General features: G+C 31.8%; 2 protein-coding genes and 1 long non-coding RNA gene across 4 annotated transcripts; 2 read left to right on the top strand and 1 right to left on the bottom strand.

The window, feature by feature from the left end:
* Positions 1–1,124: 1,124 nt before the first annotated feature.
* On the top strand, positions 1,125–1,925 carry LOC121216989 (stigma-specific STIG1-like protein 1). Its single transcript, XM_041092520.1, has one exon. The coding sequence runs from the start codon at positions 1,217–1,219 to the stop codon at positions 1,586–1,588; it is 372 nt and encodes a 123-aa protein (XP_040948454.1). The 5' UTR covers positions 1,125–1,216; the 3' UTR covers positions 1,589–1,925.
* Positions 1,926–5,335: 3,410 nt separating this feature from the next.
* Positions 5,336–21,612, top strand: LOC107902193 (probable disease resistance protein At5g63020). 2 transcript variants are annotated; one of them, XM_041092521.1, is made up of 2 exons: positions 5,336–5,905; positions 18,619–21,612. In XM_041092521.1, exons 1-2 carry the CDS (start codon positions 5,470–5,472, stop codon positions 20,904–20,906), a joined length of 2,724 nt encoding a protein of 907 aa, XP_040948455.1. In that variant the 5' UTR covers positions 5,336–5,469; the 3' UTR covers positions 20,907–21,612. The 2 variants fall into 2 exon arrangements, with proteins under 2 accessions (XP_040948455.1, XP_016683903.1); XM_016828414.2 differs by lacking the exon at positions 5,336–5,905 and having other exon boundaries at positions 18,023–21,612.
* On the bottom strand, positions 14,814–15,477 carry LOC121216990 (uncharacterized). The gene is made up of 2 exons (XR_005913191.1): positions 15,300–15,477; positions 14,814–15,137 (listed from the first exon to the last, which is right to left on the bottom strand). It is a non-coding gene; the product is annotated as an uncharacterized lncRNA (long non-coding RNA).
* Positions 21,613–24,471: the final 2,859 nt, after the last annotated feature.

Consider the following 24,471-nt stretch of genomic DNA (forward strand, 5'->3'; position numbering starts at 1 on the left):
TTTGACTTTCTACGCTACCATGTGATGTGATAATAGCACTAGCATATGCTTATATTTTGTTAAATTTTGTTATTAGTCCCTATACTTTAATTTAATAAATTTTAATCCTTATACTTTTTAAATTGATCAATTTTGGTTTTGACTCAAAAGTGGTAGTTAAGCTCATTTGGGTAAGTTCAATTACTAGTCCTATCCGTACAATTGTAGATTTAGTTCATATTCTTCAATTAGATCATTCTAATTCCTTATACTTTTTTAGCTTTAAAATTTTAGTTTTGATGCAAATGACGGCCGTTAATCAATTAATAGGATTTTTAGTGAGTAATATATGAAAATAACAAACGGACATGACATTATACATATGATATAATATGTTAGCCACATCAGATTTTGAAAGGAGCAAAATTTAACTTAATGAATTTAACAGTTATCATTCAAAAAGTATATGAACTAAAAATTACGTGTAAGGATTAAATTCAAAACTTTCGTAAAATACAGATGTTGATAGCATAATTTAATATTTTAAATTTAATAATTAAAAATTAAACAAAAAGTGGTGACGAGTTATAATAATTAAACAAAACCCTTAATTATTTATGATCCTAACTTGGGATCTATGAATGAGAAATAATTAAACTTGCTTAAAAACTAATAAACCCTAGATTTTCTAATTTTTTAATGAATTAATCTCCCCAATTCCAACACCCTCCATGCATGCATCACATCCCACCTTTTTACCTATTTTCTCGTTACTTTGGTCAACTCCGCTTATTTTTTATTTTTAAAAATTATTTTAAAATACAAGAAAAAAATCGGATTCGATTAATAGAGACTAATCTTTTTAAAGTTCGCAACTGTCATTTTCAAGGTTTAAATCCAAATTTTTTTAGAGTATAATATGTCTTACCATAAACTTCAAAAACGACATTATTAGAAGGATCACTATTTTTTTACTATTCGTGTACAAATTTACATGTTACATTAATTATACATCAAATATAATTTTTTATTAAATTTCATTTCGGAATAATTACATAAATCAATCGAGTTAAATCTGAGTTTTTTTTTCTCTTATAAATTAAGTACCCAAGGTTTCATTCCCCTCATTTCCTTTACCAAAAACTCTCAATATATATAGCCAACAAGCTCCCCTAGAATCCAAGCCTTGAACATTTCCATTTCCTTCACCCCAAAAAGAAAAATACTCAAGAAGGAAATGGAACTCACAAAAATTATCATCACCGTAGCTCTAAGCTTCACCATAACAATGGCAATGGCAGATCAATCACCATTGCCATCGACAAGAGTGAGCCGTTTCCTTCAAGCTAATAACCCAAGAGCAGCAAACCACTGCAAGAACAACGAGGGGATTTGCGGCGCCACCTCGACTTGTTGCAACAATAAGTGCGTGGACTTGGTAACGGACAGCAACAATTGCGGGGCCTGCCATAACAAGTGCAAGTACACAGAGGTTTGTTGCCGGGGAGAGTGCGTCAACGTCTCGTTTGATAAAAGGCATTGCGGTGGGTGCAATCACCGGTGCGCTCCCAACGAGTTTTGTGTTTATGGAATGTGTAACTACTCCTGATTTCGATTACGAATTCTTTTAAGGTTCGTGATTTATATTCATATACACAATAAAAGAAAGTCAATAAAAACTATTTCGATATATAAGTATATATAAAGTGTATTATTTTTCTTTCATTTAGTGGAAGAAAATATTTTTCTTCATAAGTACACTTCTTGTAGTTCATGTAATGGTATAGCTGAAATTTTCTTAGCAAAATTACTTCATGTTGCTACAGTCATTCGACCAATTGGTTCATAGATTTTGCGCAGAGTCATCTAGAATTAGGTTTTTTTTTTTTAAATGTGGGGGTGAGAATAGTTATGATCATGAATGTAATTATCATTTTATTTTTATTTTGTTACGTACCATTATATATATATTATATAAATGGAAATTTGCAATATCCAATCTTAATAGAATTGAGTTTTAACTCGATTGGTATCGGTATTGTTGTCAGTACAGGAGGATGTAAGTTCAAGTGCGCTGGCTGAAACATATTGTCCTCTTATTTAAGGGTTGGGAGGGGCTATAGATAGTTTTAACGTTGTATCAAAAAAGCAGATATGATAAGAACTTATAATGAGATTATGTTAAAAAAATAAATTTTTATTGATGCTTTTTTAATAAATGGTGAATATAATTAAGTCATTAATTTAGTGACAAAAGATTTCATTTGCTTTGAAGTTTTTTTTTAATCAAAAGTGGTCCTCAAACTATTAGTTTCGTTTCATTTAAGGATAAATTGGGATAAAATTGATAGTTAAAGGTTCACTATTGACTAAAAAGATTTAGGGATCAATTTGAGAATTAAGGTATAGTTTAAGAGCCAATTTATGAATAAAACCAAAAATAAATGGTAGATACAATTAATCAAGATCTAATTCAGTCAGTTGGGCATCAATTGGTATAATGACTCATTTTGCCCTCCAAAGTTATAGAAAAAGTCATTATGCACTTGAATCCGGGAATCCGCCCTGGGTGAACTTGTGAACTAGAAGAAAACAGTTATTGAAAGACCAGGAACTACTAGAGATCATCTTCTTCAGATCCACAACATGATAAATCTGGATCAAATATAACCCATTCCCATCCATCGACTTAATATTAACACCCCGGAGTGGCCGCCATAAAGATAACAAGGGTTCTTTCCATAGCCGCAAAGTTTATGGCTCTTTCACCCAAAAATTTCCCGACAAGACAAAGCTTATAATCAATATTAATCGGGGTGAGATCCTCAGGACCCAAAACCAAGTACGCTTCCTCCTCTTTTAAAGTGAGATTCGCAGTTGTCTGTTCTAACGCAGTAGCTAATGCCCTTTCTCAAATATCTACTGCTGCTTTTTATGTCGTGCTAGTGCTTCAAAGTGAATTGACCACTCGAACTACAAATACTTGGCTACAAGGTCTAGAGTAGATTTAAAATATCGTGCTCTTTTGCAACCTTGACAAGTACCAATTGCTGTGTGGATTGATATCTCGTTAGATTTTATCGACGGTGCTCCTAAATCTAATGGGAAGAGTGTTGTATTGGTGGTGGTCGACAGGCTTAGTAAGTAGAGTTATTTCATTGCTCTTGAACACCCTTTTACGACAACAAGTGTAGCCCAAGCCGTAACAGTGTTTACAAACTACATGGGATTCCTCAAAGTATAGTTTCTGACCAACACAATATTTTTGACAGCACATTTTTGGAAGGAGCTTTTCCGAGGTAGTCAATAGGAGTGTTGAGACATATCTTGGTTGCGTATCAGGGGAGCGACTAAGGGATTGGTGAAAATGGCTTCCACTTGCCTAGTGGTGGTACAACACATCATTTCACACTGCTACGAAGACAACTCATGAAATTATTTACGAACAACCTGCACCTATACACATGCTTTATTTGCCATGCGAGACAGAACCTTAAAGGCTAGGGATGCCGCAATTCAATTTGCACTGCTCGGTAGTATGATCGGCGGGGGGGTTGTATAGGTCGAACTCCATCCATATCGACAAAAATCCTTGGTAAACAAGTAGTATATGAAGTTAGCACCCCAAGTATTTCAGGCCATACCAGATTGTTGAGCACCCTGTTTTCCTCGTATCTCAACTAGAAAACATGTACTAACTCTACAACATCTACCACAACTTGATGCGGATGGTACTACTGCAAAGGAACCGATTCTTATGCTCGATAGGCACACGGTTAAATGGAAAAACAGAGCAGTGACTGAAGTGTTTAATTGAGCAATAGTTTTCCAGAAGATGCAACTTGGGTTAAGCCGAAATTTCCATTTTAAATCTAAGGAAGTCGAGGAATCTTTTGGAAAATCCAATTCAATGGATGGAAAAGCGGAACAAGGGGACTTTTCCAGTGAACTTTTGTTTAGATTTGTCGCTAATGAATTGTGGCCGACAAGCAGCGTCTGGTGAAGGGAAAATGACAAAAAGGAAAAAATAAAAAAGAAACAGAAAAGCTAAGGAAAATGGAAAAGGAAGGAAAAGAAAGAATAATACTAGAAAGAAGGGTAATTTATCCGAATAGTCACTTTTATTTACCTTTAGATTGCATTTTAATTACGTATGTTCAAGATGTTACGTTTTAGTCACTTACGTTAATATATTGTAACATTTTAGTCACTGAACCGTTAATTGCCGTTAACGGTATAATGGACGTGACAAATTAAATCATCATTTCAAACAAAAATTTTAGGTTAAATTATACAATTCGCTTCCATTTTTTGTTTGTGTTGAGTAATTTAATCTTTTTGCTTTATCTTATTTTAACTTTCTTTCTTTTTATTCTATTCTCTTTTGCTTCTCCCTCTGTTTTCTTCTATTCTCCATTTCTTTAACGTAGTTTTTTTTTATGTTTTCTATTTGTTAAAACCTTTTTATGTTTATGAAAAAAGAAAGGCGAAGACTGAAACCAAAATAAAACTTATTTCGCATATTCTCACCCCACAATTACAAGCCCTCATCGTCCATCACCGTTTTAACGAACCAATTTGGATATCTCAATGACTTAGCCTACAAGCTCGCCTCACTCAAAGATCTCGTTAGTTGTGACTTATAGCAGTCTACCCTCAACAAAGTTTCCCAAGCCCATTAGCTTAACTTCTTAACCAACCCTTACAACCATCTTATCTCTTACTTACAACATTCTCACCCTCTCAAAATTATGCTGTTTCATGGATTCGTCAAACGAGTTCTACACTCTCAATGACTAAAATGACCACTATACGAAACTTATTCATAGTTTAGTGATTAATGGTGTAGTTTATAATAATAATATAAGAAGAAGAAGAATAAGAAGAATGGGCCAAATACATGAAAGTCACACTACAAATGAGCTAAAAGTTTAGTCACCTAATAAGTATCTGAAAAGTTACAAAATTGTCACCCAACTATTCAATTGTCTTTTTAGTTATCAGTGGACTAACATTGATAACCAATTTGATGGTGACATGCAACAATCTCTCAAAATATCATGTGTCAAGCATAAATAAAAAATCTTTAAAAATAAAAAAAATTAATAAAAAATATTACACAAAGTAACGATATTAACATAAATGTACCAAATTATGTGACCGAACATAAATTCAAGTAACAAGCATATTGGAAAATTTAAATACCAACTAAATACAAATTTAAAGTTGTAGGCACAACCTATATAAAAAATTTTGTAATAATATAATCCTACTTAAGCTTTTTGTAAAGGAGTCCCCACTAAAAAGTTGCTGTTATCATTTCCCTGACCCTAGCTTGGTTGGACGTTTTTAATGAATACCACTGTATATTCCGGAAAAGAAAAAACAAGTTGATGAATTGTTTTTATATATTTTAATTATTTTCATTGCATGTTGATTAGAGAACCATCAATTACTCCCAACTTAGCTTCCTTTGATTATCGTTGAGAAATGGATTTCCTGAGCCCAATCTTTCAAATCGTCCCTCATTTGTGGCGTTTCGGTGCGAAGCATGTAGCGCATGTGAAACACCTCGGCAAACGCCTAGAAGAGTTGAGAACTGCAATGGATGACCTCATTGTCCGGAGAGATGAAGTGAAGGAAAAAGTAAGGATGGGTGTGAGGTCACAACAGAGGATTGTTACGAAGCCAGTGGAAAGCTGGTTGAGGGAAGTAGAAACTACTATGCAGCAAGTAATTTCCCTTATCCATGAAGGAAATCTTCAGGTTGAGAGGAAATGTCTTGGTTGCTGTCCCAGGAATTTGCAGACGGCCCACAAGATCGGGAAGGAAGTGTTAAAGAAGAAAGAAGAAGTGAAGGAACTGTTAAAGAACGGGGACTTTGCTGCCTACACTGAAAGGCCCTCTCAGATGGTTGCTCAATTTCCTATGGAGAATACCGTTGGCCTAGACTCCAAGGTTGAAGACGTATGGGAAAAAATTGAGGATGGAAACGTTGGGATTATTGGTTTATACGGAGTTGGTGGGGTTGGTAAAACAACCCTCTTGAAGAAAATCAACAATGAATTCTCTATCCGGAACCATGAGTTTGATAGCGTGATTTGGGTTACACAATCCAAAGCAACAAAAGTTGAGGAATTTCAAGATATCGTCCGGAGGAAATTGGAGATCTCAGATGACATATGGCAGAAGTGTTCAAACGAGAACGACAGAGCGTGTGAGATATCCGGGTTGTTGAGCGGTACAAGGTTTGTGTTGCTATTGGATGATGTGCAGAAGAGCTTCTCCAACTCCAAACTCACCAGTGTAGGCATCCCCTCATCAATCAAGGAAAATGGGTCCAAAATAATATTTACTACCCGTTCGGTGGAGTTGTGCGGTAACATGAAAGCTCAAGAGAGAATTAAAGTGGAACGTCTCCCACGAGAACATGCCCTGAGTTTATTTCTATGACGGTTGGGGAGGACATCTTAAATTCTAATCCAGAGATTCCGAAGTTAGCTGAAATTATTGCCGCAAGGTGCAGTGGTTTGCCACTTGCACTGCTCACTGTTGGGAGTGTCATGGCTAGTAGGAAGAGTTACCATGAGTGGATCTGTGCAGTTGAGATGTTGCAAAGCTACCCATCAGAATTTCCAGGTATGGGAGATCAAGTGTTTCCTCCTATCAAGTTTAGCTATGACAACCTTACCTCTCCCATCGCTAGAAAATGTTTTCTATATTGTTCTATATTCCCAGAGAACTGCACGATAAGCGTCGATGAGCTTATTGACCTATGGATAGGAGAGGGTCTTTTAGATGGAACAAGTCCACGCACGCACGGAGAATTCATAATTAGCACTTTAAAGCTTTCATGTTTGTTGGAAGCTGATGAATCTATGGAATTTGTTTGGATGCATGATATGATCCGAGACATGGTACTGTGGCTAGCCCGTGACGAAGAGAAAAATAAGAACAAGGTTTTGGTAGCAAGAAGTGGAAGGCTTACCGATCAAGAGTTCAGCAAATGGATAGACTCAAGTTGGGTCTCCTTGTGGGGTTGTAGTGACAGAGAGATCATCCGTTACAAACCAACTTGCCCTAATCTCTCGACTCTGCTCGTAAGAGACACACTGGTCAACGCATTTCCTGGTGGCTTCTTCGAGTCCATGACTGGTTTGAAAGCTTTAGATTTATCGGGTAATCAAGGATTGGTTGAGTTGCCCCCGGAGATTGGAAGATTGAGAGTCCTGCAGTACCTAAATTTGTCATTAACAAGCATAACCCAGCTACCTACGGGCCTTTCGAATTTGACAAACCTGAGGTGTTTGCTACTGGATTATACTGTGCATCTTAAAGAGATCCCACCGAGGCAGGTGATGTCTTGTCTTTCACTGTTGCAGGTGTATAGTAAAATGTATGGGGTGATGGAGTACTTTGATGGAGTGAAATTTTCAGTTTGTGATGAACTTGATTTCTTGAAGGTGTTGGAGGGATTTAGTCACATGAATAAGATTTGTATCACCATATTTTATGGTCGCTCTGTTGAAGAGATATGCAGCTCATACACCAAACAAGCATGCATTAGAAAATTAAAACTTATCGATTGCATGGGATTGACTTCACTAGATGCTTTCGATGCATTAGCAAATTTAGGGAAACTTGAGATATTTCGTTGTTATTCACTTCAAGAAATCAGAAAGCCAGTTTGGGGTGCGTTTTACAACCTTCGTCAGGTTCACGTAGGTGTTTGCCCACTGTTGCGAAACCTGGATTGCCTTGCTTATGCTAGAAATCTTGAGATCCTCACAGTTCTAGACTGTCAGTCTATGAAACAAGTTATAAGTGATCAGGAGATAGTAAGAAACGAAGTTTTCCCAAAGCTAAAGACGCTTTCTCTGACTTGTTTGCCTAGTCTGGAAACCATTTGCCGCTTGCCCAAGTCCTTTTCTTCTCCTATAGAGATCGAAGTATCTCGGTGCCCATGTTTGAGACAACTTCCATTTGACGATGAAAGTGTAGATCTCCTGAAGAAAATCAGAGGAGAATTAGAGTGGTGGGCAGCTTTGGATTGGGGCAGTGATTTTGTTAAGGACGTCTGTAGCTTCAAATATTTTAAATCCAGCTCTGTAGCCTCAGGAAATGCCAAAGAAATGACCGCTTCTACTAGCAAGAAAAAAACTGCCAGTGCTTCTAAATCATGATGACTCTAACTTGATTATTTTGTGTGCTTGCGTGTGTTTAGTTGTTATCTATTTACTTCTCATTTTTAACCAAAACGAGACTGGTAGATTCTCGCCATTCATAACTTTGCAGGTCTCAATTAGTAGGACTTAGGCTTTCACAAGCCTCTTGGAGGTCTCCTGGTAACTATGGAATGCTAGGACATGGAGTTTTTCAAGGAAAGGCAATGTTGCCGCAAGATGATCTTAGCTGTGCCCCGACCCTCCAGAAAGACTTGAGAGTTCACAATTTCATTTGCGCCCCCATGTTGCCTAGGACGCCAAGAGTTCTGATGTAGGAAGCCTTGCTTGGTGAGCAGCTCAAGATCAATGTTGATGCAGCCTAGATTTCTAAGGAGGCTGTTGCAGCCTTCGGTGCGGTGGTGCGCACAACGTCTCGATGGACCGAGGCCTTATTGTTGGAGCTCTTAGGATGGGTAGGGAGCACGGATTCCACCACATTACTAATGAGTCCATCTGCTTTTCTGTTGTTAATAAACATCATAATTGATGTCTGGTTTTACCTTTGTACTGCCAACTCATTGAGGAGGCCCATAGACTTTGTGATGACTTTGTTTATGTGATTTTTCAAGATGCCTATGGTTTGGATTTTCCGAATGTCATTCACCAAATTATGTACGATGACTCTTTAGTTTTATTTATGCATGTATGTCGTTTTTGGGTTTTTTTCTTAAAATAAAATAAAACTATTAAGAACTATGAAAAGAGAGAAAAAGACTGATGTGGAAATTTGCATATATATATATTAACTATATTGTATGTATTAAATAAAATATATTATTTTAATTTTTTTTACATTTTTACTATTAATATTAGGGAAAAAAGGAAACCAAATTTCTCTAAATTGTTAAGACTAATTAGTGATAATATCATGCAAAATTTTAAAAATTGTAAAATAGTAATCATACAAATTAAAAATAGTTTAGAAATACTATGAAAATTATACCTTTGGAATGTTCAAGGACCAAATTAAATGAATTGAAACCTACATAACAAGGACTTAAATAATAAAAAAATCAGAATTGCATTAGGGATTAAGGTGGATAAATTAGAATCTAAAAAAAGAGATGACATTGTAATAAATTTAAAAAGAAAGGGACTTAACATGAAAATAACTCATGTTTTTATTTAAACACTGCATTTTAAAACCCTTAATAAAAAAATTAGGGTTTCTAAAACATGTAATTTTCTTTAGAATCTATAAAAATACATAAACTTAGCTAAAGGTGTTTTCAAACTAATCTATGAAGAGAATTTAAGAAAAAAATAGAAACAAAAAATCCATTAATGATATAAAATTTTAAATCTGTTATATGTTAGTAAAACTTAATATTTATTATTTCAACAAATTTTACATCAACTTATACAATGTCATATATAAACTTTGATTTTGTACGATTTTATATATAAAATTTTGATTCGATCCAATTTTCACAATTCACTAACAACATTACCGAATTAGCACCAGTTTGTATTGATTTATTGCATTCACAAACAATTATATTATCCGATATGAAAATAAATATATGCATTCATTTCTTTAAATGTGAAATTGAATCAAAATCAAAGTTTCATGAATATATATGAACCACGGTTCAAGTTTCACGTGTATAATTGCACCAAATTAAAGTTCATGTATCAAATTGCACATTGGACCAAAGTTCATGTATAAGTTTGATATATTTCTTTTTTTATTTGAAATTTATTTAATTTTTATTGTATAATATGTTTTTTTAAATTATGATTAAAACTTTTCTTCTTAAAACATATATATAATTTTGTAGGAAAAGATGATTTTCAACATAAAATATATTTTCTATGCAACAACATAAAAGATAATTGATTAATAAAGATATTAGAAGTAATTTAAGTAATTCTATCTATTAAGAAAATTATTTCCAAAAATTAAGGTATTATTTTACACTTTAAATTTATAATGATTATATATTATAAATTTTATAATATTTTTTATTTAATTTATATATTATAAAAATGTTATAACTTAGCATAAATTTTTCTCCAAATTAAGTTCATATAAGTTTTTATAATTAAAGCTACAAATAGGGGCATAGTTAGGAGGGGTGGCTGGCCCTGATCCCCCTAAAATGAAAAAAAATTCTTTTAAGCCCCTTTAAAGTTTATAAAATTTAAATTAGTAAAAATAAAATTGCACTTTGACCCCTTTAAAAATGATAAAATTTTGATTTAATCCTTTAAAAATTATAAAGATATAAATATTAAACTGGTGAAATTATATTTTTACTATCGTAAAAATATACAATTTAATTCTGGCTTTGCCCCTAGCTACAAACTATTTAGTGTTCCAATTAAATAAAATTGCGATTTGTACTGCCAAACATGACATAGAAAACTACAATTATAATAATAGGAAAAAATTCGAACAACAAATGCGACTTGCATGACTCGAACTTAGACCACACCTAAAACAGTAAACAATCTTGACCATCAAACCATTACATCGGTTTAATTTTAATTTTTTTTAACCTTAACAATTGTAAAATATTATATCCTATATAAAATATTATTTTGCGTATATGTCACTTTCACATTTTTAATAATTACTCCAAATTTGATATAACTTTAATTAAAGGAATTAATTTATTCTAATAAACTTAATCACGCAACTATATTATTTAATAAATTTACTCAAAATTGTTTTTTTTATCATACGACTGTTAATTGATATTATTTTAATTGGTATAATAATAATTTTAGTTATTATTTTTTTATATTTTCTCTTAATTTGACTCTAACCATATATAAAATGATAAAAACTAAAATTATTTTTCTAAAAATTAGAAAATTTTAAAATTTTAAAAATATATAAAGTGAGAAAATGAGGGAAAAATTACTTTTAAACCTTCCAAAATTTCTTTCTGTGTTTTCTGTATAAAAATATTCAATACATGTTCTTTAAGAAAATATAGAAAAATATTAAGCAAAACTATTGGTTCTATGTTTTTTTTTTATCTCTTTTGTTGCTCGACAAGGCTTTTTCGTTATATGGAAAAAAATTCAGAATATAATTTATTTTGATAAAAATTACATCAACTTAAATAAATGTTTGATTAAATCTTAGCTAAAGTTGTTGTCAAACTAGTCTATAGAAGAATTTTTTAAAAAATTAAAAAGTCGATTGAGTTTTAGCTCGGTTCACATCGATATTATTATCAATGCAGAAGGATGCGGGTTTGAGTTCGCAGAAATGCATTATCCTCCTATTTAAGGGTTTGAGAAGAGATATGAATAATTCTAAGCATTGTATAAAAAAATCAAAAACAAAAAATCCATTAATGATATAAAAATTTAAATCTGATATATGTTAGGAAACCTTCATATTTATTATTTTAATAAACTTCAAAAGAAATTTGATCTAATATATAACGTCATGCATAAATTTTGATTTTATGCGATTTTATACATAAATTTTTGTTTGACCCAGTTTTCACAAATAACTAACTAACATTATCGAATTAGCGCCATTTTGCATTGACATATTGCATCCACAAACAATTATATTAATTCAATATGAAAATAAATGCATGCATGCATTTCTTTAAACGTGTAATTGAATCAAAATAAAAATTTTATAAATATATATGAACCACAATTCAAGTTTCATGTGTATAATTACACATATATATTATTATTTCTAAATTAAATAAATTAAATAATAATTATAATTTTGTAGAAATACATGATTTTCAACATAAAATATATTTGCTATGCAACAACATAAAAAATAATTGATTAATACATATATTAGAAGTAATTTAAGTAATACTATGTATTAAGGAAATGATTTCAAAAAATTAAGGTATTATTTAAAAAACCACTTAGTAATTAGATGTAGACGTAATTATCTGTAATTATATAAGAGTGGTATATTTAGATAACTACTGTAATTGATAGATCCTACTGAATTGAATATAATTGAAATACTCCGGTTACACTTTCAAATTCTTAAAGGGAGGGTAATAGTTAGAGTAATTATGTAGGTAATTGCACTAAATTTTAATTTTAATTTTTTTCTTCAAGGTATCTACTGGAGCGAGCCTAGTAACTAATCATCTGCATTCTGTAGGCCCATTAAGGAGGTAGATGTTGGCCACGAGTTTTGTATAAGTTTCAGTTGTTCCTTTTTATATATAAGCATGAATGTATATGAGTGCTTGCGATGGGTATGACTAAAAATTTATTATATTATAAAAATAATTTATGTGTATTTATAAAATTACGACGATAAAGTTTATTATAAAAATATTTTATATGGTATAAAAGTATTATAATATATTTATGATTTTTTTTAAATATTAGTAAAAAAAATTATGAACTATTATTAACTATGAATAATTTATAGAAACAATCTTATAAATATAATCTTATAACTAGTTTGGATTTTTGCGTGATGTTCGGGTTGTTTGTGCATATTAATATCTTAATGTTTTATAAATTTGGTTTTTGTTTAAATTAATTAATTATTTTAAAAAATTAATGATATTTGAAATTCGTATAAATATATTGTGGAGTGTGTCTCGTATTTACAAATCGAAGTTGCAACGAGAAAGAGCCGACATCTTGACGATGCGACACTCGACATCCCGACGACTCGAAGAATGACGTCCCGACGAGGGACATACGACGTTGCCATGTTGCGACGTGTTTTCCAATTCAAGTGGGTTTTCTTCTCCTAATTAAACTCTACTATTGTTTTCCAGTTAAACTCTTATTAGTTTAGGGTTATTTTAATTGTATTTAACCTACGAATTTAGCCTATAAAAGGAGTTGTTGTAATTTAGATTAATCATCTTTATTGTTTTTGAGATTGAGAGAGTTTTGTGAGTCTTAGATAATTTCAAGTTTTTAGTCAAAGTGCTTTGTTCTTTCGGTGTTTAGGGTGTTTATTGAGATTATTTCTATCTTGTACTCTTTCGATTTTTACTCATTTAGTGAAATCTCTTTTGCCTGTGGTTTTTTGTCCTCTTCTTTAGAGGAAATTTTTCATGTAAATCTGTATATTCGATCTTTTCAATTTTTCTTTATCATTCTTGTTTGTTGCATACACAGATTTATCCCCAACATATACTTTAATCAATGTTATTAAAATATGTCTTATTTAAAAATATATTTTAAGTTTAACAATTTACTAAATATAAATATATTTGAGTCAACTTGTTTTTATAGTTTGTATTAATTTATTAAAAGGTTAATGTACTATTTTCCCTCAAAGTTACACCCAATCATTACTTTAGTATTTAAAGAACTTTCTTTATCAATTTAGTCCTTGAAGTTTTCAAATTTTTATCACTTTTACCCTGTTATTAACAACATTAAATCAAAGAAGAACATGCCATGTCAACCAATTTATATTTTCCTTAAATAAATTAAAAGTGAGAATAAAATAAAATAAAATTACATAAACTCAAATGTTAAAAAACACTAAATGTTTTATCTTCTTGAAGAGCCATAGACACAGAATCAGGAGGTACTTCAAAAATCTGTAAGCTTGCCTGTCATGTATCTGATCCGCCACTATCCTTCAGAACTCATAAATCGTTGAGTCCTTTTGAGTAAAGTAATATTTGAGCCCGCCGACTCCTTTATGGACAAAATTTTAACCACCTTTAGATACTCCAATTTTGATTTAACTCTAGTTAAACGAATTAATTTACTTGAATAATCTTAATTACACAACTATATTATTCAATAAACTTACCCGAAATTGTTTTTTTGTTGTATGACAATTAAGTAATATTTTTTCAATTGATATAATAATAATTTTAGTTCTTAGTTTTATATTTTCTGTTAATTTGACTCTGACCATATATAAAATGATAAAAATTATTTTTTTAAAATTTAGACAATTCTAAAAATGAAAAATAAAACAAAATATTCAAAAATATATAAAGTGAGAAAATATGGGAAAATTACTTTTAAACCTTCCAAAATTTCTTTGTGTTATCTATATAGAAATATTCAATACCCAACGTTAAGCAAAATTATTGGTTCTCTGTTTTTTTACTCGTCTTGTTGCTTGATAAGGTTTTTTCGTTGTAAGAAAAGAAAATATTCAGAATATAATTTTTATTTTTACAAATTGGATTTTGAAAAATAATTTAAATTAATGGAATTTTTTAATTGAGTTTGAAAAAACACTTTGTGGTATATTTTGTATTTTTTTGCTTAAAAATGGCATCAAATTTGATTTCGCAAGTCTTTGTAATATCTGTTCTAGATGTCTTTCTGGGGCATGGAACTTGACTTGTAGATATTACTAATTTTGTTTCGAGAAACATTTAGGAACCATGTAATGATCTAATTTTTATTTATTTATTCTGTTTTTAATTTGTTATTAGATTCTATTGAATAATATTTTTCTTTATTTTCCGCACATATTAATTCTTCAACAACAACATTTTTGAGATTTTATTTTTTCAGAAATTTTATATAGAACTTTCTATTTTTACGTAAATTTGATTTCTTTTATAATTTTTATATAGAACCAAGTTCAAATTGACAACAAAATATAAAAGTTAAGAACTAAAGTTGTTATTATACCAACTAAGAAAATGTCACTTGATAGTCGGTTGATAAAAACAAAATAAAAATCTTATTTGTTGTAGGCCAATTCAGCCCAGACCCAAATCAAAACAATAACAAACAGATCCAATATCAGATAGCCCAATTGAAACCCAAACCTAAACCCAAAATATCAGCCCAGTACAACCAAATTAACCCAAAGCAGGCCCAATACTCCAAATTAGACCCAAAACAAATAACCCATTAGTCAAACTAGGGTTTCAGCTTCCTGAAACCCTAGTTAGCCTAGCGTCGCCGCCGTCGCATCATCAGTGCAAGTGGTGCACCTACCTTTTGCCATCGCCACCTGCTCACTGCCACGCCACCGTCAATTACCTACAAGGAAGAAGACACACAAAAAACCAAATGTAATCTCTGCAAAAAGGGGGTTTTTTCTTGGAGAAATAAAAAGATTCAAAAAAAATAAAGAAACAAAGGTGACTTTACATTTTTTTTCAAAATAGCAATAAAATAAAATAAAAAGAAAGGCTTTTTTACCTATTTGCCGTCGCCGAAGTACTCGGTGGGGTTGAAGGGCTGCATCGGAGAAAAAAATGAAACTTTTCGACTCCACACCGCCGTGCACGATGGTGCTGGCGACTGGCAGCTGGTGCAGTGGCTCTCGGCCAGATCCTTAGCCGAATTTTTGGAGAGCAGGAAGAGAGAAGAGAGGGTTTCTAAATTATTTTTTTTGTTGAAAGAAGAGAAAAATGATTTTTTTTGAAATTTTTTTAACTTATATAGAGTGTTAAAACGGCACTATTTTGGAGGAGTTCAAAAAGCCCCAAAACGACGTCGTTTTGACCTGGATCGGACCGACCCAACTCTAACCACTTAGGATCCGCGTGTTTTTGGACAAAGGGGCTATTTGCGCTCTCAATCCTTTCGCTTTTGAGGCTGGCTACAATTGGGTCCTATCTTTTTTTACGTTTTTTAATTTTGCCACAAATTTTCATTTTTCTTTGAATTTGGTCCTTAGACCGTTTTAAAAGGAAAAACGCATGGAACGACGCCGTTTAAAGGGCTGGGAATAATTTCCCATCCGGTCCTTGCCCTTTTTCAGCGCATTCTAGTTGGCTCTTTTTTTTATTTGTAATTTATACCTTTAAATTTCATTTTATCCCGATTTAGTCCATTTTTTTGTTATTTTGTTATCTTATTAATTAATCTAGTTACTATCATACTTGTATTTTCTTTTTATATTTACTTATTCATTACTATTATATTATCATATTATGTCATTAGTTTTATTATTATTGTTATTATATTTCTATTTTATTTACTTATCTAAGTTTAAATATCTTTTATCTTATTATATATTATTATTATGTAATTACTTATATCTTTTGTGTTTTTTCTTTTGTTTTTTTAAACTTTAGATTATTTTCTATTCTATTATTAATATTATTATTATTTACTCATTTATACTTTTTTTTAATTTCAAACTTTGTTTTATATATATATACATATTTTATATTTTTATAATTTTTATTTACTTTCTTTATTATTATTGTTTTACTTGACGATTACTTTTTTATTTATGTGCCCATATTATTTTAAAGACATTTTAGTTTTATGTGTTTATGTACTTGTTATTTTGTATGTTATTGATTTGTCCTTTTTTATTTTTTTTATTTATCTTATTTTTGTTGTTGTTGCTCGTATTATTTATGATTACATCATTGTATTCATTATTGTTTTGTTACGCATATTAACACCGAGTTTTATTTCTGCCATTTTGCGTTAGATTAATTTTATTCGATACATAGAACATGACTTTAAAACAAGTAAAACCTTGTATTTTGATTCGAAAAGATCGTACCCTAACTTACGGGTTTTGATTTTCTCGATGAATCCAAGTACACGAATCTTTTCAAACATGAGTTTTTTAAAAGATCTCAGGAATTAGCAAAAGATCATGTTCTAACTTACGGGACATGATTTCTTTTTCAAACCCGAATAATCAAATTGAATATCCTTCAAATAAGTAATTTTTTGGCCCTTTTCTCGATTGTGTCTTAACTTACTGGATATAATTATCTTTCTCGATTAACGTGAAAGGTGCCTCTTTTCTCGAAAATTTTTAATATTTTAATAAAGGATCATATTTTAAATCTCTTCAAAGTTTTCAATTCTCGACTCTAAGACACTAATTAATCAACTAGGTACCAATTTTGGGCGTTACAATGGTGCTAATCCTTCCTTGTACGTAACCGACTCCCAAACTCGTCTTTTTGAATTTTGTGGACCAAAATCGTTGTTTTAATAAATCAAGTCGTTTATAAAAAAATAACCACTTTTCGAGGTGACCCGATCACACCTCATCAAAAAAGATTGGTGGCAACTCCCATTTTCGTTTTCGTTTTTAAATAAAAAGTCAACCCTTTTATCGAAAAAATAGTTTCGACATTATTCATGGTTTAGTGATTATGGTGTCGTTTATTCTTTTAATAATAATAACAGTAAGTGTTAAATCCCACTAATCAAAATAAAAATAAAACACATTTCATGATAATTATATTTTTTTTTCTTTTTAATTCAAATATATTTATCTCAATGTGGAAATGGGATTATTAATGGTAGATATTTTGGTTTCTATTTTAATAATAATCACAAAATAATTATTTAATTATTTAAAGTTATCTTTTTTAGTTATATTAGCCAGTTAATATGGTGAAATTTAATATTAGTATAATAACAACTTTAATCCTTAGTATTTATATTTTGTGTCAATTTAGTTTTGATTTTGAAAAATATAACTCTCAATATTTACATATTATATTTTGTCATATAATTTAGTGCATCTGCACTAATATTGTTAATCTGGGTTGATCTAACATTGATAGCCAATTCAGTGGTGACATACATCAACCTCTTAGAATGCCACATGTTAAACATATATAAAAAATCTTTAAAAATAAAAATTAATAAAAAATATTAAATAAACTAAAGTGCTAGCGTGGAAGTACCAAATTATTACAAATTTAGTGATAATATATATTAACTGTAGTAGCAGAGTTAATTTTTTTGGGCAGTGTATATCTTTATAATTTTTAAAAAATAAAATAAAAAAAATTATTTTTAAGATGTGAATATGTAATTTTACTATTACTAATTTAAAATTTTATAAATTATAAAGTATCTAAATAAAAAAATTTCCATTTTGCCCGCTGGCGGTTCCGACACTGATTAGCTGTAAAATATAATAATATAAACCAACTTGAAGGTTTGTGATATTGATAACGCCGAACTTGTTAAAATCAGTTCTAGCTTTGCTTCATTTGATTATCGATGTCATCTCTTCCATTCATTTCTTGGTGATAAACTCTAGTGAATCGTTGAGAAATGGATCTCGTGAGCCCAGTCCTTGACATCGTCGCTCGTTTGTGGGATTTCGGTGTTAAGCATGTGGCGCATGTGAAACACCTCGGCAAACGCCTAGAAGAGTTGAGAACTGCAATGGATGACCTCAGTGACCACAGAGATGATGTGAGGATAAGGGTAGAGATGGGTGTGAGGTCACAACGGGAGATGGTCACGAAGCGAGTGGAAAAATGGTTGAGCAAAGTAGAAACTATTGAGCAGCAAGTAATTGCCCTTATCCATGAAGGAAATCTTCAGGTTGAGAGGAAATGTCTTGGCTGCTGTCCCAGGAATTTGCAGAAAGCCTACAAGATAGGGAAGAAAGTGTTAAACAAGACAGCAGAAGTGAAGGAACTGTTACAGAATGGGTATTTTGCAACACTCACTAGAAGGCTGTCCCCCCTATCATCCCCTTCCACCGCCCCGGGTAGCCCTCAGATGATGGCTCAATTTCCTATGGAGAATACCGTTGGCCTAGACTCCAAGGTTGAAGACGTATGGGAAAAAATTGAGGATGGAAACGTTGGGATTATTGGTTTATACGGAATCGGTGGGGTTGGTAAAACAACCCTCTTGAAGAAAATCAACAATGAATTCTCTATCCGGGACCCTGTGTTTGATAGCGTGATTTGGGTTACACAATCCGAAGCAACAAAAGTTGAGGAATTTCAAGATATCGTTCGGAGGAAATTGGAGATCTCAGATGACACATGGCAAAAGTGTTCAAACGAGAACGACAGAGCGTGTGAGATATCCAGGCTCTTGAGCCGTACAAGGTTTGTGTTGCTATTGGATGATGTGCGGAAGGGGTTCTTCAAATCCCAACTCACCAGTTTAGGCATCCCCTTACCAAACAAGGGAAATGGGTGTAAAATAATATTTACTACCCGTTCGGAGGAGTTGTGCGGTTACTTAGGAGCTCAAGGGAGAATTAAAGTGGAATGTCTCCCACCAGAACAAGCCCTGAGTTTATTTTCGATGACGGTAGGGGAGGACATCTTAAATTCTAATCCAGAGATTCCGAAGTTGGCTGAAATTTTTACCGCAAGGTGCAGTGGTTTGCCACTTGCACTGCTCACTGTTGGGAGCGTCATGGCTAGTAGGAAGAGTTACCATGATTGGATCTGTGCAGTTGAGATGTTACAAAGCTACCCATCAGAATTTTCAGGTATGGGAGATTTAGTGTTTCCTCCTATCAAGTTTAGCTATGACAGCCTCACCTCTCCAATCGCTAGAAAATGTTTTCTATATTGTTCTATATTCCCAGAGAACTGCACGATTAGCGTCGATGAGCTTATCGACATTTGGATAGGAGAGGGTCTTTTAGATGGAACAAATCCACGCAGGCAAGGAGAATTCATTATTAGGACTTTAAAGCTTTCATGTTTGCTGGAAGGTGATGAATCTATGGAATCTGTTTGGATGCATGAAATGATCCGAGACATGGCACTGTGGCTAGCCCGTGACGAAGAGAAAAATAAGAACAAGGTTTTGGTAGCAAGAAGTGGGACGCTTACCGATCAAGAGTTCAGCAAATGGGCAGACTCAAGTTGGGTCTCCGTGTGGGGTAGTAGTGACAAAGAGATCATCCATTACCCACCAACTTGCCCTAATCTCTCGACTCTGCTCATAAGAGATACACTGGTCAACGCATTTCCTGGTGGCTTCTTCGAGTTCATGACTGGTTTGAAAGCTTTAGATTTATCGGGTAATCAAGAATTGGTTGAGTTGCCTCCGGAGATTGGAAGATTGAGAATCCTGCAGTACCTAAATTTGTCATTAACAAGCATAACCAAGCTACCTACGGGCCTTTCGAATTTGAGAAACCTCAGGTGTTTGTTACTGGATTATACTACGCATCTTAAAGAGATCCCACCGAAGGAGGTGATGTCTTGTCTTTCACTGTTGCAGGTGTATAGTAAAATGAATGGGGTGATGGAGTACTTTGATGAAGTGAAAGTTTCAGTTGATGATGAACTTGCTTTCTTGGAGGTGTTGGAGGGATTTAGTTGCATGAATAAGATTTGTATCACCATATTTTGTCACCCCTCTGTTGAAAAGATATTCAGCTCATACTCCAAACGATCATGCATTAGAAAATTAAAACTTATCGATTGCACGGGATTGACTTCACTACGTGTTGTCCATGCGTTACCAAATTTAGGGAAACTTGAGATATTTCGTTGTTGTTCACTTCGAGAAATCAGATTTTCATATCGGGATGAGTTTCACAACCTTCGTCAGGTTCACGTAGGTGTTTGCCCACTGTTGCCAAACCTGAATTGCCTTGCTTATGCTAGAAATCTTGAGATCCTCACAATTCTCGACTGTCAGTCTATGAAACAAGTTATAAGTGAGGAGGAGATAGCAGGAGATGGACAAGATACAAGTGAGGGGAGGGTACTATTCAAAGTCTTCCCAAAGTTAAAGATGCTTTCTCTGACTTGTTTGCCAAGTCTGGAAACCATTTGCCGCTACACCAAGCCCTTTTCTTCTGCTATAGAGATCGAAGTATCTCGGTGCCCATGTTTGAGGCAACTTCCATTTGACAATGAAAGTGTAGATCTCCTGAAGAAAATCAGAGGAGAATTAGAGTGGTGGGCAGCTTTGGATTGGTACAGTTACTCTGTTATGGAGGCCTGTAACTTCAAATTTAAACCCACCTCTGCACCCTCAGGAAAGGCCAAAGAAATGACCGCTTCCACTAGCATGAAAAAACCAGCCAAGGCTTCTAAATCGTGATGGCTTTAACTTGATTATTTTGTGTGCTTGCGTGTGTTTAGCTGTTATCTGTTTACTTCTCATTTTTATCCAAAACGAGACTGGTAGATTCTCGCCATTCATAACTTTGTAGGTCTCAATTAGTAGGACTTAGGCTTTCACAAGCCTCTTGGTGGTCTTCTGGTAACTATGGCATGCTAGGACATGGAGCTTTTTCAAGGAAAGGCAATGGTACCACAAGATGATCTTAGTAGTGCCCCGACCACCCAGAAAGACTTGAGAGTTCACAATTTCATTTGCTCCCCCATGTTGCCTAGGAGGCCAAGAGTTCTGAGGTGGGAAGCCTTGCTTGGTGAGCAGCTCAAGATCAATGTTGATGCAGCCTAGATTTTCAAAGGAGCCTGTTGTGCACAACGTCTCGATGGAGCTTGATAATGCTCATTCAGCTAAGGCCTTATTGTTGGAGGTCTTAGGATGGGTAGGGAGCATGGATTCCACCACATTACTATTGAGTCCATTTGCTTTTCTGTTGTTAATAAACTTCATACTTTGATGTTTGGTTTTGCCTTTGTTTATGTGATTTTTCATTATGCCTATAGGTTGGTTAATGGGGTTGCGCATCGGTTAGCCCATTGACTCCTTCAGGAGAACATTGATTTATCATTTGGTTTGAATAATCCGGATGTCATCCACAGGAGTGTGTTGGATGACACTTTAGTTTGATTTATGCATGTGTGTCGTTTTTGGCATTTTCAAGGACCAAACTGAATGAATTGAAACCTACATAATAAGGACTTAAATAAAAAAATCAGAATTGCATTAAGGATTAAGGTGGATAAACTAAAAACTAAAGAATGAGATGAAATTTTAATAAATTTAAAAAGAAAGGGATTTAACAATACATAAAATTTTAATATAAGAGAATTTAAGAAAAATTAGAAACAAAAAAAATCCATTAATGATATAAATTTTTAAACCTGTTACATGCATAAATTTTGGTTTTGTGCGATTTTATAAATAAAATTTTGATTTGATCCAATTAGTACAATTTCGTATCGATATAATGAAACAAAACCAAAGTTTCATGAATATATATGACCATAATTTAAGTTTCACATGTATACTTATACCAAATTAAAGTTCATGTATCAAATTGCACATTGGATTAAAGTTCATGTATAAATTTGATATATATCCTTTTTTATTTGAAATTTATTTAGTTTTAATTAAATTACGATTAAAACTTTTCTTCTTAAAACATATATATATAAACTATTATTTCTAAATTAAATAAATTAAATTATAATTATAATTTTGTAGGAAAAGATGATTTTCAACATAAAATATATTTTCTATGCAACAACATAAAAAATAATTGATTAATAAAGATATTAGAAATAATTTAAGTAATTCTATCTATTAAGAAAATTATTTCAAAAAATTAAGGTAGTATTTTATAATTTTTTATAAAGGTTATATATTAATAAATTTTATATTATTTTTTATTTAATTTATATATTATAAAAAGTTATATCTTGTCATAATCTTTTCTCTAAATTAAGTTCATATAAGTTTTTATAATTAAAACTACAAACAGGGGCGTAGCCAGGGCCCGATCCCCCCTAAAATAATTTTTTTTTATTTAGGCCCCTTCAAAGTTTATAAAATTTAAATTAGTAAAAGTAAAATTGCACTTTGACCCCTTAAAAATGATAAAAAATTGATTTAATCATTTAAAATTATAAAGATATACATATATTAAAATGGTGAAATTGCATTTTACTATCGTAAAAATATACAATTTAATTTTGGCCCCCCTAAAAAAAATTTTCTGGCTTCGGCTCGAGCTACAAACTATTTAGTGTTTCAATTAGATAAAATTGCATATAATGTTTGTTTTTCTTGTTATTTCTAGTAGTAATCGTATTATCAACTACTATTTTGGACTAACATAATATATATAATGATTTAATTTTAATTTTTCTTACTTGTTTAATAATTTTTTATGATAATTAATATTTTTTTAAAAATATAAATCATATAACCGTGTAATTATAATTTGTATTGCCAAACATGACATAGAGAACTACAAGGTAACTATACTTTGTCAGCCAAACACGTTTAAGAAAATACAGATTTTTACAATTACAAGAGAATATAATTACTATCCTAATGATTACGCTTTGTGAATAATTTACTTTTGGCCTACTTTTTTTTATGAAATATTATTAACTATGAATAATTTGTAGAACCAATTTTATAAATCCAATCTTATAATTAGTTTGGAGTCCCGCGCGATGTCTGAGTTGTTTGTGTGTATTAATATTGTAATATTTTTATAATTTTAATTTTTTTTAATTAATTAATTATTTAAAAAATTAATGATATTTGAAAAACATATAAATATATTTTAATCAATGTTATTAAAATATGTCCTTATTTTAAAATATATTTTAAGTTTAACAATTTGCTGTAAAAAAATTTAAAATTAAGGACATTAAAAGTTGATTTTTAAAAATATATTTTAATTTTAAAATTTTACAAAATATAAATATATTTGAGTCAATTTGCTTTGATAGTTTGTATTAACTTATTAAAGGGTTTAGGGTTTGTATTATATTTTTTAAAAAAATTATATAAAAAATTTTAATACAAGTTGGGCTTGGGTTTTAACGTTTTTATTCAGGTCGGGTGTAGACAAAATTTAACCTATCAAACGGGCCTAAAATTTTGTTGGGATTGACCCGGCCCAGCCTATGGGCACATCTACTTGGCAATCATGTAACTAAAAAACTGATACTGTAATAAATTTGAATTTAGCAAAATAATAATAGTGTTACCAGTTGAATCTGAATTTAAAAATTTTTAAAAATAGGATTAAATTCTTATAATTTATTTTAACTTATTAATAAATATAAATTAAATTAAATTAAATTGAAAAATAACATCTCTACTCATAGCCTTAAGCTTCAGGAGCACCCACAAAGGGTAAAAAGGCTGAAGGCAAATTCTATTTTTTGTGTGATTAAAGCAAAAGCGTTCAAGAGCTTTCTTGGTTTAAGGGGCAAAGCATATGTCACCTAAAGGCAGCCGAAACTTACGGATTCTTGTTGTGGAATTAAACTTGGTTTAACTTTTGGGGATAATTCATCATTCAACTTTAGTGTTTAATCGAATTTTTTGAGTTTGAATTTTTTAACTTATTTTTTATCAATTTAGTCCATAAATTTGATAATTATTCCTACATTGGGATTTGAACTTTTTTTGTCCAAGTTAGTCCCTGTTATTTCATTGAAAACCCTAAAGTTTAAGCCTTATTGTGAGAACAATTACCAAGTTCAGGTCCCAATATGGGAACAAATACTAAGTTCAGGGACTAATTTAGACAAAAAAAGTTCAAACTCTAATATTAAATTTGTTGCCAAATACTAACCATGCATCTTAGGTGTGAAGCTAGACAGGTTAATTGAGTAGGTTGAGTTGATTTTGGTCGAATCAATCGAGATTGAGTTAACCTAAATTTTAAAAGTTTTGAATCAATTCGATTCGAATCATTTTATCAATTTTGATTTTTAATTGATCACAC

This window comes from Gossypium hirsutum, chromosome D05 (assembly GCF_007990345.1).
Source record: "Gossypium hirsutum isolate 1008001.06 chromosome D05, Gossypium_hirsutum_v2.1, whole genome shotgun sequence".
Lineage (NCBI taxonomy): Eukaryota > Viridiplantae > Streptophyta > Magnoliopsida > Malvales > Malvaceae > Gossypium > Gossypium hirsutum.